The 13914-nt window shown below is 44.1% G+C and overlaps 2 protein-coding genes across 6 annotated transcripts in view; one reads left to right on the top strand and one right to left on the bottom strand.

Moving 5' to 3' along the window:
- MACROD2 (mono-ADP ribosylhydrolase 2) overlaps window positions 1-13914 on the top strand; it is an 861378-nt gene that overhangs the window by 96611 nt on the left and 750853 nt on the right. The gene's annotated exons all lie outside the window — the stretch shown is intronic.
- FLRT3 (fibronectin leucine rich transmembrane protein 3) lies at window positions 181-11665 on the bottom strand. 3 transcript variants are annotated; one of them, XM_040553142.1, is made up of 3 exons: window positions 11469-11665; window positions 4312-5042; window positions 181-3197 (listed from the first exon to the last, which is right to left on the bottom strand). In XM_040553142.1, exon 3 carries the CDS (start codon window positions 3150-3152, stop codon window positions 1209-1211), a length of 1944 nt encoding a protein of 647 aa, XP_040409076.1. In that variant the 5' UTR covers window positions 3153-3197; window positions 4312-5042; window positions 11469-11665; the 3' UTR covers window positions 181-1208. The 3 variants fall into 3 exon arrangements, with proteins under 3 accessions (XP_040409076.1, XP_040409077.1, XP_040409079.1); XM_040553143.1 differs by having other exon boundaries at window positions 181-3282; window positions 11469-11632; XM_040553145.1 differs by having other exon boundaries at window positions 4390-5042; window positions 11469-11632.

The raw sequence follows: 13914 nt of genomic DNA, 5'->3' as shown, positions 1-13914 counted from the left end.
GTTTAAACATGAAAATAGCTTATAGTTCAGCAGGAAGGCAGAAAGAAACGTTACCTTACAGATTTACCAAGGAATTTCTGGAAAACTGTGACAGTAATGGGCAGTATTCCTGACTGTAACAGCAGTATAGTTAACGCATACCTACGTACTGTTTGAATATATGCTTTAAAATAGCTGTAATCCCCAATTTTGTTTACCTTTGTGACTAAAATTTTTTATACCTTGCTGCATTGCCTGTTTTTTGTCCTGCTTGTTTTTCTTACGAAACTCTCCTCTCAGCCTATTGCTGTTCCGGAGCAGTTGCCAAGCGTTCTCCTTGTGCCCTGCCCCTGCCTCCCAAACGCCTGTGACCATCCATCACTGTTTTCTCTTTAACAAGCAGACCGCTGGTGCTGATAACCAGAAATCTATCCCTAAAACCATATCTGCCCCGTGGTTTCTGGAGCCTAGCGCATTTTTATTTTTTTTAGAATTCCTTGTTAGAAATTTTGTTATGCTTTCTTCCAGGGGTCAATTCTTTCCTTACGTGTGTCAACAGTTTCAGTCTCATGCATTTAATTGATTTGATTATTTTCTTTTCAATTGGATTTCACCATTGTTGAATGGATATATCCAGACAGCTGATATTGCCCATTACTACACGCATTTTTGTTTATTGAATATTGTTGTGGTTTACAGATTTAATAGACCCAACATTTAAAGTTCTGTGAGCTTTTGCAACCACTGCTTGATCTCCTTGATTTGCCAGGTTTAACATTATTTTATTAATACCAAAGTGAAAAATGGCCTGTGCTTACACTTACAAGGATCTCAGATGAATGTTCTGACTGCTCAACACGGCAAGAAAATTCACTTTCACAGTCAACAAGTCATCTTACTCAGTAGAACACAAAAGTTAAATGGTCTGTAACTTCAATATTAGCAAGGAAAATACAGTACAAATTACTAAAAAATACTAAAATAGAGAATTGTGGTCAGGTATCCCCACTACATTAATCGCAGCAGTAGCCTGAAATTTGAAACTTTTAATAAAAAGTTCTTAAATATAAATTATATGGCAAATGTACAGTACATTGCTTTGTCAGTCTTTAATCCAGTGTTTTGCAGTAGAACAGCAACCGTTAAAGTCAGTCTTTTCTCGTTTATAAAACAAAAAACAAACAAAAAAAACAAACCAAAACCAAACCAGTCTTTCACGTCCTTCAGTATCATGAGTGCGAATGATCTGAATCTGGAATACCACTGTCTCTGTAGCTCCTGTTACTACTGCTTTCACTGTGGCTGTTCTTGTAGAGATTCATGCCGTTAGGCGGGAAGATGGTGTGTATTACAAACTCCTCCTTGGACACTTGGTCGTTGGTGATGGGTATCATCTGGAAAGAAGTCTCCCTGATTTCCAGGATGGAGTTGTCCTTCTTGGTTCCCGCTTCGGCATAGTCATCTTTTCTCCTGCGTCCCTTGCTGTAGGTGCAGTTCCGGGAGAAGAGGGACCCGTTCCTGTGGACGTACCAGCACACCAGCGCCAGCAGCGCTATGGCCACCAGTGCCACTGCCCCGCCAATGATGGCGGCCAGGGGCAAGCTGGAGTTTTTGTAAGGCTCCTTCTCCTGCTCCCGGTTGAGGGTCGTGGTCGGGTTGTACATCTTGAGGGGTGCCGTCTCGGTCTCAATGCACTCGGGCGTTTCGTCGGAGAGATAGATGTTGCTGGTTTCCATGGGAACCATGCAGACGCGGTATGGCGACTCGGGCTCGAGCGCCGTCAGCAAGTAGTCGCTTCTGTCTCCAGTGACGATGGTTTCCGTTATAGATCCAAAGGCAGGGCTGTGGCCCATCTTGAGCCAGCTCAGTCTTAGAGCAGTCATCGGCAGTGCGACTTTCCAGGAGATGTGAATGGTCTCCGTGCTCACGGATTTCACGAATATCGTAATGACTTTGCGCACTGGGCTGGCTGTGGTTCTGTAGTTCTTGTTCAGGTTGGGAGCCTTCATCTCGGGTTGTCTGGTCACAGAAACCGGCCAGTGTCCCTGGGCCGGGTACAACGTGTTTGGCACCGCGGTGGTGATTTGGATGGTGCTTATATCATCCTTACAGTCAAACAGTTCTGCGTTGAGGTCTTTGATAGCCATTCCACGGACTTTTTCCGGCGCCTGACACATCAACCCACGCACGTTCACTTTCAAGGGTAAGGACTGCAGCCAGTCACGGACCCATTTCATTTTGCACCCACAGTGCCAAGGGTTGTTACGAAGGAAGAGTTGAGTTATGTTGTCCAGGTCATCAAAGACACCCTGAGGTAAATTGCTGAGATTGTTGTTGGACATATCTAGCCGGTACAGCTGCCGTAAGTAAGAGAAAGCATTGGGTGGCACACGATTTATATGGTTTTCTTGAAGATAAAGTTTCCTTAGGTTTGTTCCTGGCAAATTTACTGGTGCAGCTGTGAGTGAATTGCGGACCAATGACAGTTCTGTAAGATTGACTAGATTCATGAAGACCTTGTCTCCTAATCCGTGGTTATTTAGAAGATTTCCGTCTAAAACAAGGCGTTTTAGATTTGTAAGGTCTTGGAGGGACAGCTCTGAAATCGTGGAAATACGATTATCATCCAAGCGTAGCTCTTCTATCGTTTTAGGCAAACCCCAGGGAATGGTGCTAAGGTGATTTCGAGAGAGAAAAAGAAGTCTGAGATAGATGTTGTCCCGGAAAGCTCCATCCTCAATGCTAACAGCGGAAACCGAATTATCATCCAAATGCAGTTCTTCCAGATAGGGAATTTGTGAAAGTGAATCATAAGTAATGGTCCTTATGTTATTCTCCTGCAAATGCAGTTCTTTAACATACTTAGGGAGGTTAGTGGGGAATTCATCTAGGCTGTTGTGGTATAAATATATTCTTTCCACCCTAAGCAAGTTCTTCAGTTCTGAAGGAATCCCAGCATTATTAATTTGATTGTTCTGAAGGAAGAGGGTAGTAGCATCCTCTGGGATTCCTGTAGGAATAGATGTCAAATCGCGATCATTACAATATATGAAACCCACATCACAGCGACATACTGAAGGGCATGGTTTGGCACTAACAGAATAAGGTGCCATGTCAAGTAACAGCCCTATTTTAGTCCAAATTAGGAAGATGCTCCAGGTTACACTAATCATGGTCAGGAATGATGAGATTTGTATACAGTTCTGATCTTCAACAATCTAAAAAAACCAAACAAACAAAATTATCCAGATCATCAGCGAAGAAACTCCAATGAAAATTCAACTTCAACATTACAGAAGACATCTGAAACACACACATGAAAATAAATTCAAGTTTGCAGACATTTTACTTTCTCTACATCAGTTATTATACTCCTTCTTTTACTAATTCAATTAATAAACTGTTCTGCCTGGTAATTTAAAGTAATATAATCAGGTATGTCTGATCTGTAAATGGCTCTGTTTAAGCAAGAAGGCTCCTTCTGAGGATTCCTCCACATTTCACGTGTAGAGACCATCTTTGTTCACAGATACCAGATAAGTACAGAGCTGAAGTCAAACCAGAGTTCAAGTAAATCATTCTGTATCTGAAAGATAAGAAGTAATTCCTAAGCCAGCTAACTACCTAGGAGCCCTTACGTGAACTATAAAACCCTCACCAAACCCACGAGTTCAGTGGTAGCTATTCTGCAGGTTCAAGAAAGTCCTACTAGCACAGTATAAAATGCAGACGAGAGCAAAGACCAGCTAAAGAGCTTTTTTGATTTTTTTCAAGTGTTCAACATTATGTTGTGTGTTGTACAAACACTGCAGCTTACTCTTCTTCTTTTTTGAGATGGAATGTTTAGAAAGGTGAATAAAACAATTGGTGTGTAGCTTACAAACTGACATAGCTGTTAGAGCTGTGGCTTTCTAGTTGACTGGATGGAATATTTCATTACATGCCTAACTTCATGTTTAAATATTTGTCATTCTCAAAAGTCTTCTTACTGAGCAGTACACTAATAAGAGCCTATTTGGCAGGTTTAACCACATTTTCACATCTTATTAGTTCAAACTGTACAGGTAAGGACAATATAAATTAACTCTTGAGACTGAAATTGTGCTTTGCACTGGTTGTATGTTTGTACATTGAGCTCAGGTAATTAGCATTTTTATAGCTTTTAAGACAACATAATTCAATTACCATTGTAATTAGGGTTGTGAAAACTTTTAGAAGATGACCTATACATTAAGAGATGCCATGACCCTTTCCTTCTCTTGTGGGTTCATATATTAATTGAACTTTATTCTCCGAGGCACGAAAAGGAAAACAAATTAATATTGATCCTACCGTATTTAAAGGTAAGAGTAAATTTTGTGCTTGAGGATGTCCAGCAAACACAATTTCTGTCTCGCGAGCTGCTCTTACACTTTACTCCATGGAGCTGCTTCTCCCTCGGCCGCGTTTACTTGAGCGATCCTTCTGGCAGTGCGAGCCTCCTGGCACTATGCTCCGGGAGCAATCCAACAAAGATTTATCATGGTACATAAGCACACCAGGCCAGGGAGGAGAAAAGCTTCAACTTCCTTCTATTTTTGTCCTCATGTAAAGTCTGTGAAAGGACAGCCTCTTTTGTTTGGTTTAACGCCTTTAACAGGAATTACTTTCTTTGTAACTCGTACCAACTCTTGTGTATGGTGTAGTTGTCGGCGGTGGTGACTTGAGCGCCGCGTGATGGAAACTATTCATTATGCTCAGGCTGGAATGGTGGTCGCCTCTTCAGGAGGTCAGCAGCGGGCTTTTATCTCTGTCCAGAATTATCCAAGGGTAAATTTTGTACAGTGGCTACATCCTGGTACATCCATGCCTTTTGGAGAGGACCATTTTTCAACTCTCACTTTCTAACACTTGTTCCGAATTTGTAATGCAGGAAAGATCTCCTCCTGCGCTGCACTGACAGCAGGTCGCTCTGCCCTCAGCACGTCATGCAAGTCGGGTGGTTTTCTTCGTGAAAAGACTCAACAGTCTTCCTTCCTTCCCAGAGAACTCCCCTTTAAAGCTTTCCTCAAACCTTTAACTTCCTGTAAAGTAAAAACAAACAGAAAAAATGGTAATTAGTAACAACTGGTGGTGGACACTAGTATTCAGAGTTGTGCTGCATCCCTATATAAATTATGCTGTTTATTAACTAGCACAGCTCGTTATCCCAAAACGACGGTATTTCAACAAAATGCAGAGACGTTCAGAAACATCTTTTGCTGTTTAGTCTCGTGCTGTTGCAGTTTTGCTGGAACAAATCTTTTCCCTCCTTCCAGTAGCAAATGAAGTCATCCTGCATTAATAGATAGTAGCAAAATCTGTGTAAGTTATGTTTCCCACTGGAGGACAAATGGCAGTCCTGCCTCCTGGGAGGAGGCCAATGTGTTTGCTTGCTTTTTCTCCCTGGTAAACTGAGGTGTATCATCAGCCTCTCCTTGGCTTTAAATCTAAGATGAGTTAAACACCATTCAGTAGCTCTTGGATGAAAGAGGAAAAGTTTTCACTCAAACAGAATTAGTATTTCACATCTGCAACATCCAGTTCCTGAATTGTGAACTAGCTAGTAGTCATCTGTGTCAGCTTTTTGACAACAGAGATAATATGTGGGTTTTCTCCATGAAGTGTGCTCAGTATGCCAGGCTGTATGAACCTTTAAGCACTTGTATTTGTCATTTTGCACAGTGGAATCACTATTTAGACTGGTGTTTTATTAATCTGATTTTTCTCATTTCAAGAAAGAAAAATAATCTTGGCTCTTCCTATTTCTTGAGGAACTCTAATTATTTGGTCATTTTTGAATGGCAATATTTTAACTTGGGCTACTTCATAGCACTACTGCAGAAAGCATCTGGTGAGATACCAAGTCTCTGTTCCCTGAAAGCATGTAGGCACTATCTGTCTGAAATAGAAATGGTTAAGTCTGAAATTAAAAAAAAATCCTGAACATTTACTTCCTTTTCCCTTTGGTGATTGCATGTAGTCCAGGGAACAACTGAGTGCAGGCCTTAGCATTGGAAAGCTATCAAGAAACAGCAGGCTGAATAATAATAATCCTTGCTTAGCTCCCTTCATACGGGCATAGGTAGAGTTGCTTCTGTCCATCATAAAATAATAGACCTACACAAAAGCAGTCTCTGCTTTAAAACTCTTTTGCAATTTGGAGCAGGCATCATGAAGTCCTCATTTAGTAGGTCCTGTAGCAACAGGAAATTTGCACTGATACAAACTGACTGACATAGATAAAATTATGCTCCTCTTCAATATAAAAATGTGACCATTTAACAAAAAAAAAAAAAAGGCAAACCAAACCCACTTTTGAGATGGTGTTACTGTTCTCTGAAGGAATCGTGAAGCTTTAGCTCTTCTGATGCTGCTTTCATGCTTATCTGAGGGTTTCTGTTTTTTTTTTTCCCACCTTGTTTCAGCAGTTTTGTAGTGACAATCATTAACTTAAAATGAAAGATGCACTGTAAGATTGGCAGAAATAAGTATTTTAACATATGCTTTATTTAAGGTAAAAACTCTGTGTGGCCACATTTGGGATATAAGGGAATTCCTGTGTTTTAGGGCTTGGTTAACATATGCAGTCAGTAGAAAATGGAACAAAAAGGCTCCACATTCTTTGAGATTAAGCAGTGTCCAATTTCCTTGGTCTGTATCACTGAAGTGTTTGTGGAAACTTAAGTCCAGGATCTATTCCTAAAACTTGGAAATAAACACATGCTTAACAGCAGTATAAAAAATGATTTCTCTCAAGAACTACTGTGAAGTTGTGACGGAGGGTATTTTCTGGAAGTTAAATTATGAAGTAGGAACAAAAATTTGTTGAGTAGGCCTTTGAAGGCTACAATAACTTTTAAAAACTTATAGAAAAAAATAATTCTATGAATTGTTCTTTGAAACTTTTAGAGTTGTCAAGTAGGCTGTAAAAAAAAGCACATTAGTATTGATCAAAACAGAGTCTGTAGTATGCATACATTACATATACATAAACATGAAAAAGTGCATTTATTTTACCTCTCTAGCATATTAACTGTTTCTTTTTTGCTCCATTTGATAGTCATCCCTTCATTTATTGCCATTATAATAGCAGTAATGTGTAGGATTAAAATGAAAGCACTAAAGCTCATTAGGATCTTGGAATTTTTTTTATCCGTTCTCTCAAAAATTACATAAAAACAAGGGAGAAAAATAAAAGCAGGTCTCTTTGGAGAAGATGACACTGTTTCAAAAATGTGGATTAAGACCATACCCCCCACTCCCTTTTCTAAACTTAGAATAGTTTTCTTCAGGTTCTGATTGTTTGATATCTTGCACTTCCCTTTTATATCTCAAGCCATAGCTGAAAACAATGTTTTTGCATATCAAAGGCTCCAGTGATCTGTCTACAGAGAAGAAGGGAATCCTGCTGCCATGCTCAAACTCTCCTCCTCTTGAGCTGTCTCTAAATATTCCCTGACACCCAGCCATTATAGCTGATCCTGCAGGATGAAAAGAGAAGTGACCCCCACTGGGCCAGGCACTGTGTCCAGGTCTCAGCGACATCAAATTAGGAGGCTTTATGGACACATGGCTTTGAAAGAAGGCGTTAATTTTGAGCAGAGAAGAAAAAGATGGATTTCAGAAAGCAGGTGCCAAAATTCATTTTTTTAAAATGCAAAAAAAATAAAAAAAGACTTTTTGGTAACAAAAGTAACGTCAGAACAACCAAACAGCAGCTTTTATGCTTATCTTTATTCAGAGTTTTTTTGCTGGACTGCATGGTTAAATTACTTTTCCTGGGGCACTGTGTAAGCAAGCACATTGCTACAGCTAGGGAATGCCCGAGACTTGTGCCTGGACTTATCGCTGGGCTGCAGCTACGGGGAGGGGGGAGGACGGGACATCTCATTTTAAATCGTGGAAGGTAATTTGCACTATACAAGAAAACACACCAAAGAGCATTGTATTTACTGTAACACGTGGTATCCAGCTACACCGCCTGACTTGCATGCGAGCTGCAGAGCGGAAAAAAAAAAAAAAAGGTTTGGTATGTTTGAAAAGCCAGGAGTTTACCTAAAAGCGGTGCCAAACAGATTTCTTCTTTCCAAGCTGTGATAAAACCTGAATAAAATCCAGACCTGGCGCACTTCAGGTCACACAGTGCTTATTTGAATTTCTACTCCACCTCTGCGGTCCCTGCCAACAGCTCAGGGAGCTGCAAAAAGCAAGGGCTTATTTCTAACCACCAACCCTACAGGGCCAAGGGAGACAACTTCTGTCCAGTGTTTTTAGGTTATATAGGACAAAAGTAACATTTAAAGTATTAGAATACCTGCATTAGACAAGCCTCAATCAGTTTACCTCAATCAGTGCACTTACACTGCAGAATTACCTCTGTGTTTGTTTGTATCCTGAAATGGACCAGAAACACAAAACATTGTGCTCCTCGCCCTTTAAAACAATGATGAAGCCACCTACTGCCGGCACAGCCAGGTTACTTCTCAAAAGCCACGGTTCCTCTCAAATAGCTTCACAAACTTTTCAACACCAGCTCCCCACCGCTAATCTGTACTTAATGCACTTTGTTTTTTTTTTTTTTTTAATTTTTTTTTATTTTTTGTATTACTCCGAGTTAGTTGATAGTGACAGCAAAATGCTTTCTAAGCACTGCGTCTAGGAGCTGAAATTTCCACGATTATCGTGTTTCAGGAAGGTGCCCCACTCCTTTGTTCAGCGCTAGGCAAGCAGAAGGTCCTCTGACTGCCTTTTAGGGGCTGAAGAATGCAGAGGTTTTTGGTGAAGTGACGGTGAGCTCTCCAGGGCAGAGTCTGGTGAAATTTGCCTCTCCCCGCCTTGGATAAGGTGTTATTTATTTTTTGGCTCCCCCCCACCTTATGCAGTAGTTGCACATACATAATATTGCCTTTGTCTGGCTGGTTCTACCTAACTCCCATGTCTTAAAAATGCATGTTTCGGTATGATCTCTGGCTCAGAAATGGATGCTGGGCAGAAGTTTAACTCCACACCCAAGGGTTGCCGAGCCTCCGTTTGCCACAGAGAATGGAAATGAACCCGGAGTTGTTCAGTGGTCGGTCTCCGAAGTTCGCTTCTAACACCCCTCCTGGCTTTGAAGATGTCAGCCTGACAAGGGTCCCAGCGTTATGCTGCTGGTGCTTGCTCCGGGCTGTGCCTGCTTGGCTCGGGCAGAGGCTGCCCGTCCCAAAGGCACTTGGAGGGGAGCGCTCTGCTCCACTTCGTGCTCACTGCTTCGGTGGTCGCCCACTTTGGCCAGCGATGGCTGCTAGGTTTTCTTCTGAGAGCTGCTGCTGAGGTGAGCTGCCCTGCCTGCACTTCAGCCGAGAGAATGGAGCACAAATGCTGCCGTGCTTTCAAGGGAAAAATCAGTTTTTCCCTCTGACAAATGCAGGTGGCATTATACCTGCTATGGAGCTCCTGGCACAAACCTTTCAGTGTATAAAAAAATATCACTCAAATAGAGGTACAGCCATGGTAGTTTTGTTTCTCTCCCTTCTCAAACCCTTGCCTGCTCGTTGGGATTTGCCCCTGGGAACAGAAAACTTGGGGCACCACGGAGGGGCCAGGTCGGCTGTTCCCGGCTGCGCGGCTCAGGAGGACGCCGGCTGCTCCCTAGGGCCCCCAGGACACAGGGCTCTCATGTTGACAATCCTACAAACTCCGTGTCGCCTCGTGCCTGGAGGCGGTTAGGAAAGGCTGCAGGAGCGGCAGCCCCTTCGCACTGCCTGCTCGAAGCAGACAAAGATGGCCAGCTACCAACCCAGGCCGCCCCGAAGAACCGCGGCGCCAAGTTTGCAAACTGCAGCCTCTGCTTCTGCTGCCTCCCACCCAGAGCGACAGGGTGCCGAGGGAAACCCCAAAGAAAACCCCAAAGCAAAATCCCCAGACGTGCACCTTTATTTTGTTCTGGCTGCAACACGCACACTTTTATTTCTGAAGATGAAAGCTCGCTGCGAGTTTACTACAGAGTTTTTTTGCCCACTGGGGGGTGGTACACGCTGCAAAAACTGTGCTTTTAAGAGCCACAAGTCAGATGTTTTTTGCTGCTGTCCAGTTTTCTCCGCTTTAATTACACCAAAGTCTCCTGTTGAGAAAAACAGAGGCGGCCTCCGAAGGGGGAATTAAAATAAAATAAAATAAATCACCCTTTCAGAGACTTTACAGAATCTTATTTCCCGTGCTGACTGCATTAACAGTGGTATTTATCTGGTCACTCTCCGGTTAAAATGAAGTGGTACAAATGTACCAAAAAAAAAAAAAAAGGAAAATTAACATTTAAATGTACACCGAGGCTCAGTCACCGTTTCTGGTGGACAGGAGGAGCAGGGAAGGCAGGAAAAATAAATACAGCTTTTAGAAGTGATTAAACGTCGATGGAGAAATGGAAAAGCTCGACAGCAGCACGAAGAGGACGATTAGAATAACCTCAGTATATTTTAGGATAATCGGCCCCGTATAAACCCCGGCGTACCTTTTGTTTACGAAGTATTTGAAAACCGATCTTACACAGGGCTGTATTGTATGGTTTGGGAATAAATTAAAGGAAACTTGAGGGTATTTGCCCGGGGGGGGGGGGGGGGTGAGGAAGGGAAGGGCACCAAAACCTCCAATACGACCCGCTGCGTGGCATGTATGGACAAGGACAGCACACACAGATCTGTGTTTCGCAGCAGATAATTCCTCTCTCTGCACGCCCGAATTGACAAACGCATTTTTCACTCTAATTCAGCATTTTTCGCCCTAACTCAAAGCACCGTTCATTAAGACGCCGCATCCCCGGGCACCCGAGGGTGCGCAGTAATTCATGCTCCCGTCTTTTCGGGCAGCACCTTCCAGGCGAGGGGGGAAAAAAGAAAAAAATTAAATATTGGGGTCAAGATAATTAAGGGTTGTTTTTTAAAGTCCCTAGTCTCTCCCTCCTCTGCTCCTTGGGGTTCCGGACCTGATTGGGATCCGGATCGGGACTGGGATCAGGATCGGTATAGGGACCGGGACCGGGACTGGGATCGGGAGCCCGTGGGCGCCCCGCGGGCTGCAGCGCTTCGCCCAACTCCTGCCGCGCCTTGCCAGCAGCGGGGGGGGGATATGCAATAATTAATAATAATTAATAGAAATAATTAACACTAAAAGGAGCAGCCCTGCCCGCTGCCGCAGGACCGGCTCGGCGCAGAGGCGAAGTTGCAGGGCTGGGGATGGGAAAACAAAAGGCTCCGGCCGGCCGCGCTGGGGACGGGGATCTGGGGGGGGATTTTTGGGGAGGGGGTGAGGACGAGGAGGGGTGCGGGGGGGCCGAGGCTACCGGGGCAGGGCAGGGGGCTCCGGCCCCGAAGTTGCCGAGAACTCGCCGGGGACCCGCACCCCCGCGGGGGGCTCCCGCTCCCCATTTCCCCGTCCTCCCGCAGCCCGACCCGCGCAACTCGCGCGGAGGCAGCGCGTAGCCCCGCACTTACCTGCGGGGCGCGGAGATTTTTAATGTTGCTTTTGGGCGTAGGGGCAGGAGAGGGGCCGAGCTCCGGGCCGGCGGCGGTGCGGGCGCGGTGATCCCGGCGCGGTGCCGGGGAGCTGCGCGGAGCTGCGCGGAGCCGGGCGCGCGCCCTCAAGTCGCGGCGGCAGCGGGCAGCGCGCGGGGGCGGGGCCGCACGTCACCGCCAGGGGCGGGGCTTAGGGGAAGGGGGCGGGGCCTGGAGGGGGCGGGGTTTGGGGTGGGGCTGGGGGGGCGCGGTGCCGTCGCTAGGGGGAGCAGCCGGCGGCGCCGTGGCTGAGGCGGGGGGGATGAGGGGGGCTGGGTTAAACGAGGGGGGTTTGGTGTGTTGGAGGACTGGTGGGTGTTAGGGGTTGTGCGAGTGTTAAAGAAAATGGGAAATAAAATAAAAAATCGCTAAAAAGCGTTTGTGTGTTTTCCAGCCCCACCCATAAACGAGTGCTGAAGGGGTGGGGGGCCGCAGGCTGTGTCAGGGCAGGTGAGCTTCACGCTGGAGAAGCGACTTTTCTAACAAAACCTGGCATTTCTGGTAGCCACGGGGCAACCCTCAAAGCATCTTCCCCAGATGTTCACCCATAAAGCCAAATCTTCCCCAGTAAATCTCCATTTATTCATAGCTCGATAATTATCTCTCTCAGTAATTACAAACGAGGTGGGCTTCTCCATCCCCTACCTCAGCGCACGTCCCGTCATGAGGGGACACAGGGTCCCCACACCAGCCGTGCCCACCCCGCTCCCAGTGCTGCTGGCTCAGGGCCTCTCTCCAGGAGCTCCATTTCCCCGAGGCCCATGGAAAGCCCTGGAAAGCGGCACTTTCCTTCCAAAGTTTGTACATTGGAAGTCCGTCTGTTCTCCTTTCATCAAAAACAAAATAGGAAGAGTCCAGTCTCACCCTTTTTAGAGAATTTTAATAGATTTTTTAATACTGCTTGTCATACGTGATATTTAGGTGTTTGAAACATTATATTTGAAACGCTCTATACGTTCCATATTTATTCAAAAGGTTTAAAAAAGAAATCCTGGATTGGTCTTCCCCGACAACGAGGGAAAGGGATTTATTTATTTATTGCTTTATCGCTTCAGTTCTAATCTTTCCCCAAAGACAGTAAAAACTAATAAGAAATTCACTTCAAGTTAAGGTACAGGGGTCTCTGTTGACAGTCCTGGCAGGGTGAGCTGTGCCCTAATCAGCTCAGTATGCAGAGCTGTATTGCTTATAAATTTTAATGTATATGTAACACATTTTACGCCTGTCCATTTGTGTACATATGCACATGTACTACACAGACATAAGTATACTTGGTGTCACAGAGTGTGTTCGGTTGTGTGGGGCAGGACAATGGACTGGTAACAAAGGAAGCATTTTGAGATGCTCTGAATAATGAGTAGATCTTTTAACAGAGACTCCATTAAGATTATAGCATCATTTTTCAAAAGTGTTGTGTATTTGGTATTGCTCACGCCTCACTTAGTTGCATTAGTTACCTGATTGCGGTGCTATATTACTGTGCCGTAGCACTAAACCTTAGCATATACTCTGGGATATTCATAAAAGTTGTCTATGGTACTCATTCAGCTACCTTTTGGTACTGTTCCAAGTCTGGCCCAGTGCTTGTGGCAGCAGTTAGAAATTACAGTTAGTATTCCTGGAGAATTCCAATGGGCACATGAGAAATAATTAGATTTTACCAAGTCACAGCTGCTCTAGGGTACTAAAAGGTTTTTCATATGTTGTCACAAGCATATTTTTGAATGGGTTCTTTTATGTAAAATCCTTAAATATACTTTGTGAGAACATGGGTTACTTTTAAAATCCTTTCCACAAAAAAATGTGTGTTGAGAGCTTGACCCCATTCTCCATTTTCTTCTTAATCTATAGAAATTCAAGGCTTCTTGAATTTCAGGACAATTGAGGAACTCTGTTAATGCTGATGGGGTAGCTCATGGGTGGGGAATAAAAATATGCACATGTAACGCAGCGGTATCAAGCCTTAGCAATATAATGAATTATTTTAATTGAATCCTGAAGTTAAAATAGTCTTTTCACCTATATTTTATATATAAAATTAATTAATGCTTGTGACATGGAGGTGAAGCGCTTGTCAGACCTATAGGGAAATTACCTTTTGGAAAAGATGGTGATTTTGTTAACACTTACTAACCTGAGAGCGTTTGGAAGATGGCAGATGGGAAATCCAGAGTGCTTACGCTATACAATGTGTTTCCAAGAATGATAATGCAAGTTTATAATACACACGTGTAAGGTGCTGTCAGGTCAAAGTGGTAATGATGCTGCGTGTTTGTTTTTCTGAGCACCCTGATGGCATGATAAGAGCCACGGTTCTGGGAGCTGCCCTTAGCCAAAGGTTGAGCTGAAGGACTCTGGCTGTGACTCGACAGTGTTTTGGATCTCC

This window comes from Cygnus olor, chromosome 3 (genome assembly GCF_009769625.2).
Source record: "Cygnus olor isolate bCygOlo1 chromosome 3, bCygOlo1.pri.v2, whole genome shotgun sequence".
Lineage (NCBI taxonomy): Eukaryota > Metazoa > Chordata > Aves > Anseriformes > Anatidae > Cygnus > Cygnus olor.
The sequence above is the reverse complement of the archived record's forward strand: the minus strand, read 5'-3'. Positions and strand labels throughout refer to the sequence as shown.